The following is a 23,954-nucleotide window of genomic DNA, read 5'->3' as shown; positions in this document are numbered from 1 at the left end:
AACTACTGTGCCTATTCTTTTTCTAAAGTTAATTACTTTAATTGTGTTTTTTAATCTTGTTATTATAAAATAAAACAGATACAGAAAACCATGCAAGATAAATGCATGACACTATGAAATATTATAAAGCAAATACCCCTGTAATTAATACCCAGGTTGAGAAAAAGAGAACTTTGTCACCTACTTCAGAAGCCCGTGCCATGAGCACCACCCCAATCCTAAACCCTTCTCATTCCTATCAAGAACCATTACCCTAACTTATACAGTACTCATACCTCTTGAGGCTTTTATGATGTTGACATCCAAAAGTGCATCGCTACACAGTCTTTCCTACTGATTTTTAAATTTTATTTTACATTTACATCGCATACAGATGCTAAATATTTAAATTCACATATTTTAAAATATAAATGCAAGAAGATCAAGGTTTTACTCATCTGAAGCATATTCTCTCTTTTTTTTCTCACAATAAGTATGGCCAGAGGGATTTTTCCAGGAAAAGGATATTAATTAACACTGCATCTATAATCATTTGGCAGACAAAATCATAAAGTGACAAAAATCTGTATTCTAAACAGGGAAATAAATTATCAGAAAACAAATTTAAAAATTTAAGAAGCCAAACAATAATTACAGAGCAACAGTTTACTAAAAATCATAGTATGACCCAAATTATATTTACTCAGTTTATCAATCTCTTCTTAATATGTTCATATAAAAAAAATCTTTGATGATAAATGCTTATGTATGTAACATGGAGATATGAAAACATATGGCCATCCTCAAATTTAAGTTTCATTTTACTAGGTTTTTCAGGTTCTAATTTTAGAAGAGAGCAGAACTCATTAAAGGTAAAATTCATCTTTTTAAACATAACTTTTATGAATATAAATTAAAATTATTTATAGATATTTGGAAAACATTCAAATGTAGGCAAAAATCATAATCATAGATAATCTTAATATCAAAAGATAATCACTTTTAACAAGTTAGACTATTTTTTAATTAAAAGGATTATACATTACTTATCTCATGCCTCCACTGTTTCTTAAACCAACTAGTTTATCTTTATTATCCTTTCAATCTTATAAGGGATGACTATAACATAGCAAGACTACTTTTTAACATACCAGAGTAATTTTTTTATTCAAAAGATGCAGCTATTGAAGAAAATATTGTTCATAACGCTTCCTTAAGAACTATCATGAAAATCAGTATGTATATATATTAATTACCATCATAGAAATGATTCTGTAATGACCTTTAATACAGGAATGTACATTCTAGACTCTTACCAAAATCTTATTGTCTGTTTCTATATTTCCTGTTTTTACCCCAAGTCTTTAAAACCTCATTATCTATTTGTTAAACCTCATTATCTATATGTTGATCATTTCAGATATTGTCTACTAACAAGAATTCAGGCTATGATATTCATATAATTACTATAAAATTGTACTATTAAAAAACAAATGTTTTTCTAAAATACAACTGTAAAATAAAATTACATAAGTCAAGTTCTACCTTTTCATCAACCTCAATTTCAAAAGAAAATTGTAGCTGTATTTTCACTGAAAAGAAACTGATTTGAGGATGTAATAAAAATGTCATTTGAGGATGATTCGAACCTCTTAAAACCAATATGTAAGATAAAGTTAAATGTCTGCTAAAATCCAAATTCTGAATGAAATGGAAAATATTTTCTAAAGTACATGTTCTTAGGACCAAATTACATGCTAAAGTACTGATCGTCTTTTACAGTTCCTCTAATATCATTTCACCCCCTGGCCAATGGTCATTTTCAAAAACTTTGAAATATTTAAATGGGATCCTAAAGCTAATAAATGGAATGTGTTCTCTGAATTTCCGAAAGTGCTTTACGAATGCAAGCTGATGACAATGATGACAACAATAATGAATTGTCTAATGTTTCTAAAAAGAGCTGCTTAATTAGGCCACTATTTCCCATAAGGTCTCCATAGCAAACAGTAAAATGCAACCTTTCCACACATGAAATTTCAAAAATTATTTATATAATTAATTTCATATAATATAGATTTGCAAATAGTGTACCTTCTTCAGGAGTAGAATACTGGCACCACCCAATGCCATCCTTTTGTCAAAATTAGTGGTTATTTTAAAAACAACTTGCTCAAGATTGGCAGGCCAAATCTAGATACATCTCTCTTGATATAACAGACGGATGAGATGGGGTACCTCACTCGAGTTAGATTCCTTATACTCTTTATGGATCTCTGCTTTACTTTCTGCCATTACCCAGAGGTTAAAAAGAAAGAAGAGATTGTTCACCTAAAAACTGTGTCCTGGGCCCTTCCTTTTCTCTAGTTTTTCTTTTTTGTGCAGTAGCATCCCTTTTGTTCACCTTGTCTCCAAAAGCTATGTTTAGTACACATCAACCTTTATGAGTTCAATCAATATCAGACAAGGTAATTACATATTCTCTTACTTTAATGAGGTTAGCACAAGTTTAAAGTATTGCACAGTCCCTGCCAGGTGCCCCTGGATTTGCTTCTCTTAAGTCATACTCTTCCTTGAGCTATATTTAAGACTAGAATTCATCTGGCCATTTCTACTCTTCAGTCTACAAACGAAGTATTTCCTTTAGAAGAACAAGTTTTGTTCACTTTTGGACCCTGGCTCTGGTTAATGAGATTATTTATTCAGAATGATGCTCCCCTCTACCAACTAGACAAGTATCCTCCTGGATATGTTTTGGGTTCCTACTATTAGATATTTCCTCAGGCTCCAGCTCTAATTCCACTTCCTCGCAACCCAGGAAACTAGATTTCTTCCATTCCCAATTCAATCTGCCCTCCATTGCGGTCAAGTTTAAAAATATAAAATGTTTCCCAGTCTCTTTATAGTAGTGTTTCTTCATTCTTATCTGCAATTATTTCCTAAAGAAAATCTTGTTTTTTTCTTTTCTTTTTTAAAAAATAATTATTTCTGATGCTATCAGCTCTCTAAAACCAGGTTTGCCATTCTTCTGAAGAATACTAAATGTGTATCACCTAGCAAACTACAGTCCACTGACCTTTAAGAATTCTTTTGTAAAATTCATATTTTTATTTTTGCACTGATATTTCTGCTCTTTTGCCTAGTCTTTTCCTTTAAGCTACAATACATTTTATTGTACAGCTAAATTCAGAGGGGAGATATTTAGTCATATAATATGTAAACAAAAGTTTCAAAAAGAGAAGAATTGAATATTGATTTTTTTTAAATTGATATTTTAAGAATGTGCAAAAGAGGAGCTTATCATTTACAGAAACTTTATGATGAATCTTTTTGCAAAATAAGGAATTACTACTTAATTTTTATAAGCCTGAAATTTTGCAAATCAAACATGCTTAAAGATAAATACCTTTAATAGCTTGGAGTTAGGACTACTCTCCTTCAATAAGAATCAAGCACCCATTTATACTTTACTTCAAAGTTACGACCCTATTATTTTCAAGAAACAAAGAACCAACAGTTTCTTAAGTACCAAAGAAAAAGAACAGATGTGCCAATGGGTTTTCAAGACCAGTAGTTTAAAAAGAAAACTGACACTATAACTTGGTAAAACTATATTTAACTTACATAATCGTGGAAGGCTTTTGCTTCACTTGAATGTTCACATGTCTCCCGTCTCTCTGGAGCTGCACAGTAGAGATCCCAAAATACACTATAAAGTAATTAAAATAACATTTAAGAAGTCATATAATGCCAATATGAAAAATCACAAATTCAAAACTAGAAGGGATATATTATTCTTCCTTTTTTTTTCTTTTAAAAAAATATGTAACGCTTCACGAATTTGCATGTCATTCTTGTGCAGGGGCCATGCGAATCTTCTCTGTATCATTCCAATTTTAGTATATGTGCTGCCGAAGCGAGCATGATATATTATTCTTTATAAAAAATGTGTTTTCTTCTCCACGACAAATATTTTTTAGAAAAATTTAAATTCAAGCAAGACTCTTTACGCAATAGTTGAGGAGTTCGACATCTAGACACCTAGACACCTTTCAGAAATGCTAAATGAGATTTTTCTAAAGGATAATTTTTAAACAATAAAAAAACCCATCATCCTTCGTTGGTTGTTTACTCTATTTGACTTACTACACTTAATTGAAACAATCAAACATTTTTCGCAATTATCCTATGAAAAATAAAAAACTGAAAATATTCTAACTTAATCATTAAGGAATTAAGTAATTCATTAACTTTTCAAGATAATTTTGTTCAATTCCCAGGCCAATCCCTGTCCATTAAACCACACATGTCAAATAAATACATTTTCTTAAAATGTCCTCCTGCATTTCCCCTACAATTACCAAAATAGTTAGCAATTTTGAAAATTTTAAAAATTCTTTTTTTTTCTTCTATTCAAGAAAAATGGGAAGCTGAGGCAAAGTAGAACTGGTTGGGAACAACAACTTACACTGCTTGTAAAACACATGACTGTGGTCATGTTTCCATCTGTCAAACTAATAACATGCATGGCAAAGAATACAAAAGTCAGGAAAACAAACCTCTAAAAGTATTCGCTAGGTTAAACGCAATTATAATGATCAATAGAATTATTTTTTAAACACATTCTCCACTCTTTAGAAGCGAAAGACAGGATAAGCCAAGTGGTTAAGAACATAGGTTTTGACGTAGGACATATCTGAGTCAGAAGTCAGCTCTGTTAATTACTAGTTGTGGGAACCCTTGAACAAGTTATACTTAAACTGATAGGAAACAATATCATCCTCTATAAAAAGGGTTGCTGAGAAGATTAAACCACATAATAGAAGAGCAGAGCCTGACATACAGTAAGCATATTTTTAATAATATCAACACTGTAATAAGCTTGCTTAAAATTACAATTAGCTTAAAATACATATATTGTTAAGACAGGATATTGGGTTGAGGGCACAGGTAATAACGGTACAATAAAATTTGGTACATTTGAACCAGGCCTTCAAAAACTTAGTCCATCCCTTTCTTTCTCTCTCCCCTCTCTCTCATCTTCATCTAGGAGAAAATATGCTATAGGCCTACAACACAAAGGTCTCAGTTAATTCAGTAAGTAAGATTATCCTCAAAGATGAAAAACATGGAAGATTGGATATTGGTACCATTTCCCTTTAAATCTCCACAATCTGCAAAAAACACAAAAAAATCCATCAAGTCAAAAATAACACAAGTAAATTACAAATTTTCAGAAGGGTAATAGCAGTTAAATTTGCACTAGGCCTCCCTACAGCCCCTACAGGGTTAAGAGCCAAAAAGTCTAAGGTACAGGGCTATACAAAGGATACAAAAATTTCTTCAGTTGAATCAGGTATGTTATGAGTTATAATATACTGCAATCACTTTTATTTTCATGTCCATAAGGAACTTCAAAGTTCTTGAAGCCATAATTTTGTAATGTAGTCTTTAAATTATATTTATTTACTTTAATCACAGAATATTATATATAATATTATGATAAACAGCTTAATATTTCTTCTTTTTTTAAATTTCCTTGCAAGTATCATAAGACCTCTGCTGAAAATTACTACAATATTACTTTTAAAAGGTTATCTTGTAACACAAACTGGAAAAATATAATTTATAGTTGGAGTATGCCCTAAAAGTTATTAAATAAATATTAGATACAGTTACTTACACCCAATTAAGTTAAATGTTCATCTTAGAATATTAATACTGTTAAACTTTTGTTTTTAAGTTTGCTTTTATGGATTTAGTGGAGGAGCAAAAGTTTACAAGATCGAGCTTAGGGATAATAAGTTATACTGAAATAGGATAACTCTATATATGGTATTCTTGAGAATCCTGTATTACCTATACATGATCTCCTTTAATAAAGGTATGATGGTTAAGTTCATATATCCACTTGGTCCAGTTTGGGCGTCCAGTTGTTTGATCAAGCAAGCACTGGCCTGATTGTTACTCTGAGGACATTTCATGGACTTCAATCATCAATAAGGTGATTGTATCTATGGCTGATTACATCTACAATCAACCGAGGAGATTGCCTTTAACAATGACAGAAATCTCACCCAATCATATGAAGGCTTTAAAAGAAGTGAGGATTTCAACAGTGAGAAGAGAGAATTTCCATCTCTAGTTCAGTCAGCCAGCTTCTCTTGGGGAAAGGCATCAAAAACTTCACCTGAGTTCCCAGTTTGTGGCCTGCCCTGTGGACTTTGATCTCACACATTCCCACTGTTGCGTGAGACTATCTTATAAAGATCTAATACTATTTACATATATCTCCTGCCACTTCTGTTCCCCAGAAGAACTGTAACTAATACAGTTTTGGTACCGGGAGTAGTTCTTGAGAAAAAGAATCTTAAGGATGAGATTTCTGAATTGGTTCTGGGGTTTTGGGAATTGGTTATTCAAATTTGATTAGATTCAAAGGTACAAATGATTGCATTTCCAATAATTAAGATAGTATTGATAGTCTATGGTGTGAGTTGGCAATAAAGATAGGCAAAATATCACTACCAGATCCAGCTATTCAAATCTTACAAGAGGCAAGGCTCTGGATGAAAGTGTTTTTGTCACCATAACAGAGTTTTGTGGAATTAAAAGGTATAATAATGTTGACTGGTTGCTCCTAAAGGTGCTGTATACAGTTATAAAAGGATAAAGTTAAGGCTTCAAATTTGAAACTAAACACTGCATAAAGAATATGAAAGTTTTAAGGTGTGTCCTGAAAGATTATCTTATTTCACATAGCCACAGTCTTGAGATTTCTGAAAACCAGACCCAGAGTCTCATTGTGCCAGTGGCTGAATTACAACATAAACTCAATCCCCAACGTTACAGGGTGTCTACTGTTAAAGTGAGGGCACTGACTGGAAAAGGAATAGGATCCTGAAAACTGGAATGGGGACATATGGATTGATTAACAATGGCTATGGGTACACTGAAACCCTAAATTCTGCTTTGTCTTAGCCAGATAAACCTGTAATAGTCTGCCCTGAGGAACCAGCCACCCAGCCTCCAAATTTCCCTAAAGAACCAGCCTCCAGACCTCCAGTCTGCCCTGAGGAATCTGCCTTCCAACCTCCACCTGATGAGATTAATCCTACTATGCCTCATAAACTTGTAACCACCTCCCCTGAGCAAACAGCTCTCACTCCTCTGTCTGAAGAGATTAATGCTTTTCCACTAGATGAAACTACAAATGGAATGCCCTGAGATAGTGAGCTTGCAAGACACTTCTACTTCTTCTTGTGACCCACCCCCACCACCCCTCTTATACTTCCACAACTATAACTAGACTGAAGTTCCAACAGTCCCCAAAAGTACAAAATGTGACCCATGAGGAGATGTACTATACTCCATAAGAACTGTATGATTTTTCCAATTTATATATAGAGAAATCATGGAAATAGGTGTGGAAATGGTGTGGGACAATGGTGGAAAGAATAGAAAATTGAATCTGGGTGAATTTATTGATATGCGTCCACTAAGCAGAGATTATAGATTCAGGGTTATAGCTTGAGGGGTTAGAAAATGCTCTTACAGTTTGTTCCGGTGGCTGGCTGAAACGGGGACCAAAAGGTGGTCTATATTACCTGAGTTCGAAATTCCAGAACTTCTCAGGTATAATGAAGATAAAAAATCCCCAAGGCTTAGAGACATTGGAATGTTACAGTGGATTTATCATGTAAGACCTGCTCACTCACTCCAGGAAAGTCCAGAAGACACACTTTTCAGAAGGTCTGAGAGAATTAAATTTGTAAGATTAACTCAATTTTCCCTGACTAGCTCTGTGGTCACTCTCCTCTGTAGGTCAGATATGATTGTGAGAATTACTGTCACTAAACTTGGATCCTTAAACACAACGGGGATGATCGGATCCTGGGGTGCCAGGTGCCTAGTGGCAGCACCAAATCGACAAAGACAAAGTGGCCTGGCTATCATAATGAACAGAAACTCAAAGCAGCAATCTGACTTGAAGAGACCTACGGCACTGGACAGTAGATCATGGGGTACCTATGTAATTTAGTAGATTGCCCATCTATTATACTTAGATCTATCTAGGTATAATAGATGGGCAATCTACTAAATTCTTGCTTGATCTGTAAAAGAAGAGTTCTAAATCAAGTGAACAAAAGTCCAACTTGAACTACAAAAACAGAATGTCACTGCCCCTTAATCAATTCATACACTTGAGACAGTTTACAGACCCAGAGCCCCTTGAATGAAGGGAAGGCTTGGCAAAGGACACCATTATACTGCCAAAAATTTATACTGTTAGTTTTCTTCCCAGCCTTCCCGAAAGAGACCTATGGCCTATTACCAGGGTAACTGTACACTGGGGGAAAGAAAACGATCAGATATTTCAGCAATTTTTAGATACTGTCTCAGAAGTGATATTAATTCCAGGAGACCCAAAACATCACTGTGGTCCACCAGTCAGAGTAGAGGATTATGGAGGTAAGGTGATCGATGGAGTTTTAGCTTCGGTCCATCTCACAGTGGATCCAGTGGGTCCCCAGACCCATTCTGTAATTATTTCCCCAGTTCTAGAATGCATAATTGAAGGAGACATACTCAGCAATTGGCAGAATCCCCACACTGGTACCCTAACTTTTTTGAGTGAGGGCTATTATGATAGGAAAGGATAAGAGGAAGCCACTAGAACTGCCCCATACACCTAGCAAAATAGTAAATCAAAAGCAACAATGAATTTTGGATGGACTGCAGAGATTAGTGCCACCATCAAGGACTTGAAGGATGCATTTGTGGTGATTTCCATACCACATTACTATTCAACTCTCCTGTTTGGCCTGTGCAGAAAGCACATGGATCTTGGAGGATGACAGTGAATTATCATAAACTTAACCAGGTGGTAACTCCTACTGCAGCTGCTGTTCCAGAATATCATTGCCTGAGCAAATCAATACATCCCCTGGTAACTGGTATTCATTTATTGATCTGGTAAATGCTTTTTTATCTCAATTGCTGTTAGTAAAGACCACCAGAAACAGTTTGTTTTCAGCCAGCAATATACCTTCACTGCCTACCTCTCCGGCCCTATGTCATAATCTAGCCTGCAGGAACTTTGATCATTTCTCCTTCCCACAAACCATCACACTAGTCCATAATACAGAACTAGTGAGCAAGAAGTACCAAATACTCTAGAGTTATTGGTAAGGCATTTTTCATGTCAAAGGATGGAAAATAAATACAACAAAAACACAATGGCTTTTCACCTCAGTGAAATTTCAAGGTGCCTAGTGGTGTGGAGCATGTCAAGGTATACCTTCTAGGGAGAAGGAAAAGCTGTGGCATCTGGCACCTTTACAACAAAAACAGAGGTATAACATCTAGCTGGCCTTTTTGGATTTGGGGAACAACATATTCTTCATTTGAGCGTGCGATTCTAGCCCATTTATTAAGTGAACCGAAAAGCTGCTGGTTTTAAGTGGGGACCAGAACAAGAGCTGTAAGTTGCTCTGCCACTTGGGCCATATGATCTAACAGATCCCATGGTGCCAAAAGTGTCCGTGGCAAATAGAGATGGAGCCTATGGCAGACTCCTATAGGAGAATCACAATAAAGACACTAAGGATTTGGGGACAAAGTCTTGTCATCCTCTACAAATAAATACTACTCTTTCAAAAAACAGCTTTTGGTCTGCTACTGGACATTGGCAGAGACCGAATGCTCAACCATGGGTCACATATACCACGAGGCCTGAGTTGTCTATCAAGAACTGGGTGTTGTCTGACCCATCAAGTCATAAAGTTGGGGGTGGACAGCAACACTCCATCATAAAATGGAAGTAGTATAGACAATGTAGTCTTGAACAGGTCCTGAAGGCACAAGTAAATTACATGAAGAAGTAGTCCAAATGCCCACTGTCCCCACTCTTACCACAATATCTTTTCTTTCTCAGCCCATAGCTATGTCCACTTGGGGAATTCCTTACAATCAGTTGACTGAGGAAGAGAAATTCGCAGATGGTTCTGCATGATATACAGCAAGTCCCTAAAGTGAACAGCTGTACTACTGCAGCCGTTTTCTGGGACATCACTGAAGGACAGTAGTGAAGGAAAATCCTCCCAGGGAGTGGAATGTGAAACAGTATATATGGTTGTTCACTATGCTTGGAAGGAGAAATGGCCAAAGGTGCATTTGTATGCTGATTCATGGGCTGTTGCCAATGGTTTGGCTGGACTGTCACAGACTTGATAAGAACGTGATTGGAGAAGTGGTGATAAAAAGATTTGGGGAAGAGTTATATGGACAGGCTTTTCTGAGTAGACAAACACATGAAGATATTTATGTCCCCTATGAATGCTCACGAGAGTGACTTCAGCAGAGGAAAATTTTAATAATCAAGTAGATAAGATGACCTATTCTGTGGCTACTGTCTGCCTTTCCCTGGCAACTCCTACCATTACCCAGTGGGCTCATGAACAAAGTGGCCATGTTAGTAGGGATGGAGGTTATACATGGACTGAGCAACACGGACTTCCATTCACCAAGGTCGACCTGGCTATAGCCACTGCTAAGTGTCCAGACTGCCAACAGAGAGACCTACACTCAATCCCTGAAATGGGAACATTCTGCGAGGTGATCAGCCTACTACCTTGTGGCAGGTTAAATACACTGACCACTTCCAACCTGGAAGGGGCAGCATTTTGTTCAAATAGGAATAAACACATACTAAGGATATGGGTTTGCCTTCTCTGCACGCGGTGTTTCTTCCAGAATTACCATCCATGGACTTACAGAATGCTCTATCCACAGTCACGGTATTCCAAGCATTGGTTCCACTCAAGGGACCCACCGCACAGACTCATGGAATTCACTAGCCTCGTCATGTTCCTTCCTCATCATCCTGAAGCAGCAGGATTCACAGAACAGTGGAATGACCTTTTGGAGACTCAGTTACAAAGTGTGTACAGGTGGTTCAGTGGTAGAATGCTCTCCTGCCATGCTGGAGACCAGGGTTTGATACCCAGCCCATACAGTTTCTCCCCCACCAAAAAAGAAAAAGACAACTACACTACTAACTAGGTGGCAAAATGTTACAGGGCTGGGGCAATACTCTCCAGGAGGCTGTTTAAGCTCTAAATCAGCATCCACTCTATGGTGCTATTTCTCCCGTAGGCAGGATTCGCAGGTTCAGGAATCAAGGAATAGAAACAGAAGTGGCACCACTCACTATTACCCCTAGCGTCCATTAGAAAAAATTTTTGCTTCCTGTGCCTGCAACCTTAAGCTTTGCTGGTCTACAGGTCTTAGTTCCAAAGGGAGAGTGCTACTACCAGAAAGATACAATAACTCCATTGAACTGGCAGTTAAGACTGCCTCACGGCCACTTTGAGCCTGGTCATGCAAGCACTGACCTGATTGTTACCAGGAGGACATTTCATGGACATCAGTCAGCAATAAGTTGATTATATCTATGGCTGATTATAGCTACAAACTGAGAAGACTGCCTTCAGCAATAACAGAAGTTTCATCCAATCAGTTGAAGGCTTTAAAAGAAGTGATGATTTCAGCAATCAGAAGAGAGAATTCCCATCTCTACTTGAGCCAGCCAGCTTAGCTTGTCCTGGGGGACTGCTTCAAAAACCTTCATCAGAGTTCCCAGCTTATGGCCTGCCCTATGGAATTTGAACTTGTACATCTCCATAATCATGTGAGACAATTTTTATAAAAATCTAGTAACATTTACAAATATTTGTCAGTTCTGTTTCCCTTAACTGTGACTGGCACAAAAGGTAAAGAAATATATCTTTTAAAAGAAACTGACCGATGGCCAGTCTTGTTCTAAGTCCCATTTTAATAGTAACTGAGACAAGTATGAACTCCTTTCTATAAACTCAAAAACTATTCTGCCCTTCAAAGATCATATAGTTGAGGAGGCCAACAGAAAGTTATGAGATGGTAAGGATAAATTAAATAATAGTATAAGAAGTAGGACAAATGTTGAATTTAAAAATTCAGACAGAACAGATTCATAATTAAGTCCACAATAATCTAAGAAAAGTGTGCTGCTTTGAAAGGATGTATGGACCCTAGAAAAGCCATGTTTTAATCAAAATCCCATTTCGTAAAGGCAGAATAATCCCTATTCAATACTGTATGTTTGAAACTGTAATCATATCATCTCCCTGGAGATGTGATGTAATCAAGAGTGGTTGTTATGCTGGATTAGGTGATGACACGTCTCCACCCATTTGGGCAGGTCTTGATTAGTTTCTGAAGTCCTATAAAAGAGGGAACATTTTGGAGAATGAAAGAGATTCAGAGAGAGCAGAGCAGAACAATATAGCCACAAGAAGCAGAGTCCACCAGCCAGCGACCTTGGCAGATGAAGAAGGAAAATGCCACCCAGAGAGCTTTGTGAAAAGAAGCCAGGAGAGAAAGCTAGCAGACTTCACCATGTACCCTTCCAGCCAAGAAAGAAACCCTGAATGTCACCAGCCTTCTTGAACCAAGGTATCTTGCCCTGGATGCCTTAGATTGGACATTTCTATAGACTTGCTTTAATTGGGACATTATCTTGGCCTTAGAACTTTATACTAGCAACTTAATAAATTCTCCTTTTTAAAATCCATTCTGTTTCTGGTATATTGCATTCCAGCAGCTAGCAAACCAGAACTAAATGTATCAATAAATTTAAAGTATCAAATTAATTGTAAAAATCAAATGTGGAAAATTTATTTTAGTGCTATGATATTCATATGTTCACAAGTGATTTATATATTTTATTAGCCTCTCTATTTTCTTACCCCTAAGAAGTGATTACACATGGGAAAGATATCTTTCCAGAAAACTCAATCCATGTTTTGCCCTAGTTTTATGAGCCATGCTGTGCTGGTTCGAAACTTTTATGTACTCCAGAAAACTTTGTTCTCCCCCAAATCCAACCATGTGGGGCAAACCTATTGTTTAGGGTAGTGCCTTCTGGTTAAGCTGTTTCCATGGAAATGTGATCCACCCAGTTGAATGTGACCTTTTGGTTAGGTGGGTTTCATGGAGATGTATCTCTACCCATTCAAGGTGGGTCTTAATCAGCTAATGGTACCCTTAAGGGGGACCATTCTGGAAAAAGCTCAAAGCTGACACAGCCAGAGATGTTTGGAGATGCAGAAAGAAGGTGCCCCTGTGGAAGCTGTTTGAAACCAGTAGTCAAAGGACCAGCAGCCACATGCCTTCCCAGCTGACAGAAGTGTTCTGGATGCTATTGGCCTTTCTTGAGTCAAGGTATCTTTATCTGGATTCCTTAGTTTGGACATTTTTATGGCCTTAGAACTGTAAAGAAGTGACTTAATAAATTCTGTTTATAGAGGCCAACCCGTTTCTGGTACATTGCATTCCAGCAGCATTAGCAAACTAAAACACATGCTAATGTTTTAGAACAATTGGCCATACCGTAAGAATGAAAAAAGTTGCACTAAGGGTCAGGACACACATGACTCTAGTCCACATTTTGCAATTATCCAAGTGTAGCTTTCCTGAATAGTAGCGAAATCACTTAACTTTTCTAGTCCTGCTTTCTATTTAGAAAATATGAAGGGTAAATCAGAAGGGTTCTACAAATGCTTCATGAATTAAAAAAATTAAAACAATGACTTTCTTCCAATAATATTTCAAATATGTATTAAATACCTAGTACATGCAATATGCCGTACCAGGTATTTGGTACATAGTATACCAAATATACTACGTATATGCAGTATATCACAATTAGTAATGAGTTTAATCATGAAATATTTCTCAATTTCCTAAAGCAACTAAGGACATGTCTATGTAGACATTACACCTCATACACCATTAAAATTTCACAAATGTTCTTGGCAAATGCTTTTGGCTGATATAATAACAATGTGAAAATAATCATATGAAAATGTAGACTGATCTGTTAGAGGAAGAATTAGGCTATTTAGTAGGTAAGGTTCATAACAGAACTTGATCTGTCCTAAGATGGAGGGATTTTATTGATCTATGTTATTAAGGTACTCTAATGACCCACTGAACTGGTTCCTTGATTCTCATGAAGCCAGGGGCATGAAATTCTGGACCTCCATAGAAACAGCTTTCCTCTCTCTACAATCTGAAATGGTGGTGACTGAGGAGCTTCTCAATTCCTCTAGTCCCTTCCATCTACTAAAAATGAAACAAAATTATTATCTCTGAAATATAGGGGACTCATCATTATAAATAGGCTATAGATTTACAGTTTCTTTATTCCTGATAGAAACAAGTGAAAATTTGTATCTTACAGATGAAGAAGATAGACACTAACTACAGTAAAGCAAAACATACAAAATATTAAAGACTTTGGTCTTGAATGTATCATTATTTATTAAGTGCTTTCCAGACATAAATCAGGGGAAACCTCAGGATTCCAAAACTGAGGGTCCTCACTCAAACACTATTTTCCCTTCTCTTCCTGAGGATATAAGTAGAAATGACTGAGCTAGCTGCTAATATCTCAAGGGAACACAGAAAGTAAAATTGCTGTAGGAACAGGCTACAAAGATGAATAAACATGCCAGATGTGTCCCAGAAGATAGAATGCTAGCATAATAATATAGCATTTATGCCACTGGCCAGATCTGGACTACCTGAAAATAAAAATTAAAGACAAATCCCATGGAAAACAATTTTTCTAAGGAACAAGCTATGTTATTTTAAATTCAAATCTTAATAACTAAGAAGGTCATTTCTCTTTTGCTGGCCCAAAAATATATAATCAATGAATGTTAGTTACTCATAATCCTTACCGAAGAAAACTATTCTTTCATAAGATCAAAGGTTTTACATGAAATATACATAGACCTGCTCTTCACCTTAAGAACTCTGATTTCCATGTACTTGTATTATTTTTTAGCATTACTTAATACTTTTTAATATGCAACCATTAAATTTTGCCCCCGTCATAAAATTCCCACAGGAATCCTAGATTAGCAATAAATCTGTATTTTAAAGTGTCAACAAAATAGCTAGCATTTATTAAGCATGTACTTAATTCAAGCATATACAAAATATCATATGTTCATAATTTAATCCTCCTATATTATCTCCATTTTATATATGAGGAAATTGAAGTTTAGAGGTTAAATATAACTTGCCTAAGGTCACAAAGTTAGAAGCAAATCTGAATTTAAAAATTTTTATTATTATATTATTTTGCCTCTTGTGTGAGTATAGTATTAATTGTTTATATTTCAAGCCTCCTTCTTCTGATTATGGGCAGTTTTATGATATCTGAGCAATACCAGCCATTATATGAATGTGGTAGATACCTGTCCAAGATAAAACAGCCTTTGTAATCCTACCTTTGTCTTCTACGTACTCCAACTCATTTCTTAAGTACTGTGGAAACCATCCCCTCCCCCTCTACACAGCTACCAGTGACTTAGGGATTCCTCAATATATGGGACTTAGAAGAGACAACTTTTCTGATTCCCATTTATATCAACTGCCTGTAATTAGCCACCTGACATGCTCAAAAAGGGAAATGTTGTTAATTTCTAATTAATAGTGGGCCACTGCACTCAGCTTTGTGTTTAAGAAACTATGTGTTACTGGGATGACCACTGAGTTACAATTCAGGAAACTTCAGTTCTAATACTGAAACTGACCTTGAACAAACAGCTTTGTTCCTTAGTTTCCTTATGCAAAAATAGAAAAAAATAATACCTATCTATTGTACAAATACGCAGAGAAGATACACATAAAAGTACTTTTAAAATGAGTTTAAAGGCCAGAAAAAAGTTTTCTTGTTAACTGAGTAAAATTTCCCTTTCTATTCTTTCTAATACTTTCATTCAATAGAATAATCTTGTATTTCTTCAATATATTCTCCCCACCAACTCAACATTTTCCTTGGTATTCCATATTTCTTTCCTCATCTCCCAAGCTACATTTGTATTTTCTCTGTAACCTGACCACTTCTGTTGTTTGTTTCCTCTCTTGCCAATCTCTTTCTTCCATCCTCCCCAATTATACTCCTCCTTCTATCCTAGTTGTCTCCTATACTTGTCATATATCATCGCATAGTTTAACTCAATTCAAATAAATAACTAGTTATCCAAAGCCTACTATAGAAAAGACATTAAAGATGAGTTTGACCAGTCAGCTGACCATAAATATCATACCATTCTAGTGAGCCAATTGACTGCAAAGCCACTGTTCTCATACGGGCATCTGGCTATTCTTAGGCATGCCTGATATCATCCATTAGATCCTACAGTAATTAGTATGCTAGTGTACTGCAGGATCTGACTTCCAACTGAAGTCAGGTGAAAGAAAGTAAATTCTCATGAGAATCTTAGTTATTAGTTTATTTTCTTCACAACATGATATATTTTTAATTTCAGGACTAACTCCATGGGCCCAAAGTTATTTCAAAAGGTAAAATATGTGTATGTATATATATGCGTGTGTGCGTGTATATTTAAAACAAGGCATAGTTTCTTCCATTAAAATCTTAATTGGAAGATTGTAAAGTCTATTTTTAAACTGCAGAAGTTTAAAAGGACATTAATCAAAGAGGAAAGAAGTTTACTGGCATTTCTATTCCCAGAATTCATGAAAGGGTTAGGAACTTTTTTTTTTGCATGGGCAGGCACCAGGAATTGAACTCAGGTCTCTGGCATGGCAGGCAAGAACTCTGCCCGCTGAGCCACTGTGGCCCACCCTAGGAACTTTTAATAAAGGGTACAAATAAGAAGTTAAGTTTTTAAAGAGGATTTAACCCAGGTAAAAGTAGTGAACTGGGGCATGGAAATATTGTTAACACTAGGCATGGGACAAACTGGGAAAGAAAAAAGAAATGGTTAGGGAAATCACATCAGAAATAAGGAAAAAAAGCTACAGAAAGTAAAATCACATACGTTCTTCTATCCCATACTACAAGTAGAAATTCCCCTCCTCCTCTCCAGGCCCTTCCTTTCCCGTCCCTCCTGTACTTTATTAGGCCTGTCCGCGTGCACAACTGCTGCTCTTCTCGCTCTCACTCTCCTCTCATCTTCAACCACTCCCATTCCACTGCTCGGTCACCTCAGGCTGTATACATACTCAGCCTATTCTCTCTTAAAAACAAAACTGTTAGGTCCTGTCCTATCATTAATTCTGAAACTTTTACAGATGTCTCTTTGGTCGCCCTCCAGCTGTAGAAATGAATTATACTAGCCTTCTAAATTTCACTTTCACTACTCCACTGTAACTATCCTTCCCAAGATCACCAAAGTTCACCTAACTTTACAATTCAGGACAATCTTCACAGAGTCTCTCTTTTTTTTTTAAACTTAACACTTGCTGAGTGATTTGAATTTGGCTGTTAGATGCTTTCTGCTTTGAATACCTTTACTGGTTCCCATACATTATTCTCTTCTGTTGACCCTTCCTCTTCAAGTACTTTTCTTTGAGGACTCTTCATCTACCACACTTAAATTTTAGCTCTTCCCAGGGTTCCAACCACATGCCTGCTCTTACTTTTAATACTGGGCAGCTTCATCTAGGAACAGTATGAACTATATTATGGCCTCTGCTGATAAGTCCAACCCATTATAGGACCTTTCTTAGAGAAACAGACCCAGATCTCTGTCTATTAGGCATCTCTATCTGGATGTAACAGAGTCTTCTCAAAATTTAATCTGTTCAAGATGAAATTCTTGGTCTGTTCTCCAAAACCAGAGGCTCTTTCTACATTCCCTCACTCAGTCAGTGGCATCCCCATTCATCTCACTGTCCAAATCTAAAGCCTGGGACCTCCTCTCCTACCTCCAACACCAGACTTTTCTACACACCCTTCACTACCTGGAGTCTACACCTCATCACCATTCATCGGGACAATGACAAATGCCTTGTAACTAATCTCTGCCTCTGTTCTCAAACCTCTTCAATCCATCTCTATGTTGATGCCAAGCAAACATCTTAAAATCCAAATCTAATTATGTTTAAAATCTCAGAGCGGTAGTCCAAAATCCTTGATGTACCCATGACGTCACAATCTAACTCCTCATCTAACTCCTTGTCTCCAGTCATATTTTCCATCATAGTTGATCCTACAGATCAACTGGTCCAAAATACTTGTCATTCTGTGAATGTAAAATCATTCTTTTTGAGAGTTCATACTAACTATTTCTCACTCAAAACATCCTTCCTTCAATCAAATTTCAATTTAGCTCAGATTCACTTTGTGAAGTCTTTGCTGACTCCCAAACTGAAGTGAGAATCATAACCAGTACTCATCTCTGATTATAATACTTTTAATTCTTCATCTCTCCTATTACTGAGTTCCATAAGGGCAACACAGTTTCATACTATGTAAATATTTGTAGAAATGACAGGGCAATTCCATTTTCAAATATCATGCAAAATAATGGAAGTGAAACGAAGTCATAAAATTGCAACTGGTCCAGCAACAGGGAAACTTTGTTTGACCATGTGAGCAAACAATCATTATCCTAATCATCTGGACCTCAGCAGCAGCCACAGCTTTCCTGGTTGATGTCAGCAAGGCAACAGTTATTACAGTCCTCTCTAATGAAGCTCAGATTATGGCCCCAAAAAGTTAGGAATAAAAAGGCCAGGCATCTGCTAAATTTAAGGCCCATGGTAAGGGCTGGCTACACACAATGGTCAGGAAAGCTTAGGATGTGAGTGGGCGGGGAGTGGGCATTTTCTGGGAGAGAGTTCCATAGCTTTCATCAGTTCACAGAGAACTCCATGACTTCAAAATTGTTAACAATACTGATTTATATAGAGGAAGAAAGTACCTCAAAGTATATGTTAGTAGTTTACGGGAAGAAATTTAAAACAACAAGAATTCCTTACCTACATATATCACCATAAATACATAAATACATACCATATAGAATGAGAATTTGACTTTTATAATATTATACATTAAAAAAATCATTCTTAAACCATAGGAAAACAGCACAATGACGGTGCTTCACTACAATGAACCGTTGTTCCAAATACAGGAAAAACTCCAAACCAAAGGACTATACCTGTTCCTGATATATATATATGAAACAAACAAAGGAAATCCACAAGTAAACCACAACTGACCAAGGGTAGTGACATTCACCACGGGACTTCTGAGGCATGCTCTCAGGCTAGAGATTAAAAAGATGATGGTATTAAATAACATACAGACTATATGTATGGCACCACAAGATAACATTTTCTTTTAAATAGGATGCTGGGAGATGAGGGTATAAAGCACGGAGCAGGAAATGCTTCTAATATATGAAGTGCAGAAACACATCCTTACACTCGGTTTTGTGACACTACCTCCCGGCTTTTCTCTTATCTGTGTAACTATTACTCCTGTCTCTTTTGAAGTCTCCTCTTCTTCCTCATATGTTTAATGTTAGTGTTGCAAGAATCCCATCCTAGGCCCAATTCTCTACTCATGTGGAATTCCATTCACCCATTTCCCGCTCTTTTAAATGTCAGACCCATAAAACCAGCTGCCTGCTCAGTATTGTCACTTGGGTATCATGTATTTAAATTTCAGAATTTCTAAGGAACTGAAGTTTTTATCTACTTCCCAAACCTAATCAATCACCAAATCCTGACAATTCTATTTTCAGACTCACATCCCTCAAATCTTCTCACTTCTCTTCCTCTCCATTGGTTATACCTTCATTCAAATGACCATTCTCTATCCCTTACTGCAATAGCCTTCTAAGTGTTTTGCTGGTCCAGGCTGATTCCTGTCCAATCCATTCTCCACTCTATGAACCAGAGTGCTATTATTAAGACGTAAATTAACAGCATTACTCTCCTTCTTATAAGTGTTTTGTTGTTGCTTTTTTAGTTCAAACTCCCAGTTTACCAACCCAGCCTCATCCCTCATAACTCTATTGCTTCACATTCAATTTCCAACGTACTGAAATTCTTTCCACTCTTCCTACCTGCCATACTCTCTGCCTTGCAACTCCAAGTCCTTGTACATTTGTCTGCAGTATTCTCTTTCCTTGCCTCTCTGGCCAACTCTTTCACCTAGCCAAGGCCTTAATCTAGATACCAGCTCCTCCCATGGGCCTTCCCTGACTCTCTTATGCCAGGTGAAATGTGTTTGGCCCATGCCTACACAGTATACTGCATATTCCCCCTAAAACACTTCTTTTTCACTGCTTACTTAATTATTTGTTTTCCTATAATCAGCAAGAGGGTAGGGATATCTGATTATTCACTATGTCCCAAGTATCTAGTTTAGTGCCTCCATAAGTATTTGTCAAATGAATGCAATAAATAACAAACTTAACTAGGTTTGCATAAAGAAATATGCTCAAAGCTTCATGAGTAAATGAAACTTAAAGAAAGCACCACCATAGGGCAAAAACATAAAAAATATAAAGGTATGACAGATACTTCTTCAAAGCAAAAAAAAAAAATTTCCATTCAACTGATTAAAAATCTGCTGAGCACGTATCAGGCAACTGTACTCATAAATATGATTTTCCATCTCAGGAGAATAAAGATAAACGTATTTCAAGTACCTGCCTATTTTTAAACTTTTCCCTTCTTATTTTTGGGAGTTTTTTGCTGAATACCTATTACTTTTTTAAACAGGATTGGCCTATTGCAGAAGACATCAATTAAACATGAGAGTTGCTTCTCCTACACTCCATCCCATTAAGAGGGCTTGTAGTGTTCAAAGAAGGAACTGGAATGACACGCCAGTGCTTATAATTACCTATATAGTGGTCTGGCATTATGACAACTTGCCAGCATCCTCAGCAGAAAGCTAACTTTCCAGCTAGCACAACAATCAGAGAGCCAAGAAAAAGTGCCATTCTCATTTCCCAGTGCAAGATGAGAAAGGAATCATACTTAAATGTGGAGATTCAACACAATGATCCCAATTCCAGCTTGACTCAATAGTAGTATCTTTAAGTCAAATAACACTCATGCTCATTTTTTGTTTTTAAAAAAAGTGCTAACTTTCAGAAAACAGTTTTAGAAAATGGGGGAAAAAATAAAGGAAAGCATGGATGGCATCCTAAACACGTATAGAGCAGGCCTATTGGGATACATCATCAATTTAGTAAAAACAGAGTAAAACAAGGTACTTACCACCACCAAGAATGTAAGAATCCTGGTGGTTCCCCCAAAGTGATGTTTTTTTCCCATCTTATCTAAAATGAATAAAAGAGATATTAAACAACTTCCTAATAATGCTTTTATCCACATAGGTCACAAAACAATATTTTTCACATTTTAAATATTAAGGTAATACATAAATTTTCTGTAATTTTCATATTATTCTTTATTCAAGTTTTACAAATATTCATTTTACATAGTAATTTGTGGGCAGGATTAATCAATGAGAAAATAAGCCTACCATTATTATTCTGATTTGTTTCCCCACTGTTCCAGATATTAAACTGTCACCTCTTAACTCTAAATCCATCCTTCTGCATTTGTTGAGACGCTGAGGCTGGGGCTGTGCATAATATATTTTTCCTTTGTTTGCTGCCTTTCTGTTAGGTCCAACAACCTAAGAAGGCTCTACAGAGACAATGGAAGTGGGAAGAAGGGAGAAGGGTCTTGCTCTTTCCTATTAGGTTGTGCTCCTGTCAGCCCCAACGGCAACACTTTACCAGCAATAGCCAGAACCAGGTGGTTCTACTCTAGTTTTTCCCAATGCTACCAGAACTTACCTCCTCATACCCCCCTTAATACCAGCACAACTGGGCAACATCCCCTCCTTAAAGGTTTGAAGTCCAGTCTCAGAAGGTTCCCTCAAGCTCTTAAAGAACCAACACCAGCTAAGCAGTTCCCCCTCCTTAAAGGTCTATGACCCAGTTCTGGGAGGTCTCCCCCAGATTTTTTGATAACTGTGAACTCTTCTTCGTGGTAGCCCAAACCTAGTGGTTGCTTCCTGCAATTATTAACTTTCATGTTACCTCAAGTGTTCCTTTTTGCTTTCTTATCTGTTTATTTCCCTATATAACATTCTCTCTGTTGACTTACTTAATACAGTTTTAATGATCACGTATGGATCCTGACTGATACATTCCTCATATCCCTTCATTAGATTAAGAATATTAAAGCTATTTCTTTTAAGTAGAAGGAGGCATGGGCTTAAACTTTAGCTTTACTACTTACTGTGTAAGCTAGGAAAAGTCCCTTAACTCTTCTGTGCCTTAGTTCCTTATCTATAAAATAGAGAAAATGATACCTATCGCATAGGGTTGTTGGAAGGAATAAATTTACTAATATATGAAAAACACTTAAAAGAGTCCCTGAAATGTAGTAAGTGCTCAATAACTATGGGTTGCTATTATTATTTTCCCTTTACCTAGAAGAGCATCATTCTGAAAGTTTATTACACCATTATCACTATCACAGACAAAAATCCAATGATATTCCATATAAAAACATTCACATGTTTAAGGATATGCCAAACAATCATTTTACCTGCCAATCAGATCAGTGTAAAAGAGCCAGGTGATAAGGGTTAGTGAATACTATGGAGGCAGATTTTATAATAAAAAGTGGTTAAAATTCTTCTATTTTATAAGAACCTAATAGTTCACTAAATATTAAATGCCTAAAGGGATGTGAATTCTATGTAAATAAGCACACTTTTAGTTTCAGTACTGTGGTAACTTGGAGTTATGAACCCCAGAAAAACACACTCTTAATCTTAATCCAATCCTGTGGATGTGTACCCATTGTAAGTAGGATCTTCTAAAGATGTTAATTTTAGTAAAGATGGCCAACCAAATCAGAATAGGTCTTAATCCTATTACTGAAGGGCTTATGGAGAAAGCCATGGAGAGAGAATACACAAGAAGCAGCCAGAAACTGGAAGTTACAGGACCCAGAAGAAAAAGAAGACACCACCAGGTGCATTGCCTTGAGACAGAAAAGTCAAGAACCCAAGGATTGCAGGCAGGCAGCCCCAGAAGGTTTCGGTCTTTAGGGAGAAAGCACTGCTTTGCGGAGGCCTTGACTTTGGATTTCTCCTAGCCTCAAAAACAATGAGCCAATAAATTCCCATTGTTTAAGCCAAGCCATTGTATGGTATTTGCTTTAGCAGTTGAGAAACTAATAGAAGAACACAAACTTCAAAAAATTATTTAATATGATCCTATTAAACAATTACGAGATTTCCACGACCAGGTTTTCTAAAGGATAATAAATTCTACATTTGTTAATACATTCCACAATTTTGTGGACTGCAAGGCAAAATATAAACATATGGGTTAGAATGATTGAGGCCTACAACCAAGACAGGATAATGGTGACCGCGCTTATGACAAGGAAAAAGAGCAAACAAAATTGGATTAAGAGATTCTGCGTTCCTGGTACAAATGAGAGAGTCAAGTAAAAAGTAATGGTTTAAACAGAAAATTAAGCTCCCATTTACTGAAAAGTCATTTGGGAACTGTTGTTCTGTTTAACTGAGAGTTATCATGTATATCAAATTCAGGTGACTAACTGAAAATATTATCCTAAGTAAAACTGACTTTTTGAAGTGTTTGCTTGTTTTTTTGTTTGTTGAAGTAGAAAGCACTTCAGGATCTTAAAGTGCATCAATATCACCATTTTTAACATCCGTATGAACAACAATTATCTAACCTCACTAACCAAGAGGTTTTCAAGAGATTGGACTTAATCTACACAAACTCTAAATTATGCCTTAAGGACTGAGTTTTTGATAGATTCTTGATTTGAGTGGCTGGGGTAGGAAGACATGTCTTTCATTAAGCAAGAATTTAAAAAACTGGTAATTTTTACTGTCTGGTTGTTTGTATTGCAGATGAGCTAGTATTCACTGTAATCAAAATTTAAAAAACAATCAACATCAACCCCAAGTTAAAATTTTTAACTACATACATGTTACAAAGTAAATTTATAAACTAGAAATATGGGTTGGTATTTATACACTGGATTCTAAGCACTGGATAGTAGTAAACACAAAAGATACACACACACAA

General features: G+C 36.4%; 1 protein-coding gene and 1 non-coding gene across 19 annotated transcripts in view; both read right to left on the bottom strand.

Moving 5' to 3' along the window:
* SSBP2 (single stranded DNA binding protein 2) overlaps positions 1–23,954 on the bottom strand; it is a 345,880-nt gene that overhangs the window by 210,182 nt on the left and 111,744 nt on the right. For 12 of the 18 annotated variants that reach the window (XM_077139285.1, XM_077139283.1, XM_077139269.1 and 9 more), the window contains 2 exons: positions 21,082–21,143; positions 3,604–3,688 (listed from right to left, as the gene is read on the bottom strand). In XM_077139285.1, the coding sequence (XP_076995400.1) occupies positions 3,604–3,688; positions 21,082–21,143 (147 nt within the window). Of the gene's footprint in view, positions 1–3,603; positions 3,689–21,081; positions 21,144–21,349; positions 21,517–22,116; positions 22,167–23,954 lie in introns of all 18 variants that reach the window. The other 6 variants (XM_077139281.1, XM_077139278.1, XM_077139277.1 and 3 more) reach the window with 2 other exon arrangements.
* LOC143665873 (U6 spliceosomal RNA) lies at positions 3,797–3,903 on the bottom strand. The gene has a single exon (XR_013167268.1). It is a non-coding gene; the product is annotated as a U6 spliceosomal RNA (small nuclear RNA).

The sequence above is a fragment of the Tamandua tetradactyla genome, chromosome 21 (assembly GCF_023851605.1).
Source record: "Tamandua tetradactyla isolate mTamTet1 chromosome 21, mTamTet1.pri, whole genome shotgun sequence".
NCBI classification, from domain to species: domain Eukaryota; kingdom Metazoa; phylum Chordata; class Mammalia; order Pilosa; family Myrmecophagidae; genus Tamandua; species Tamandua tetradactyla.
Note: the sequence above shows the minus strand (reverse complement) of the source record. Positions and strands in the feature narration are given on the sequence as shown.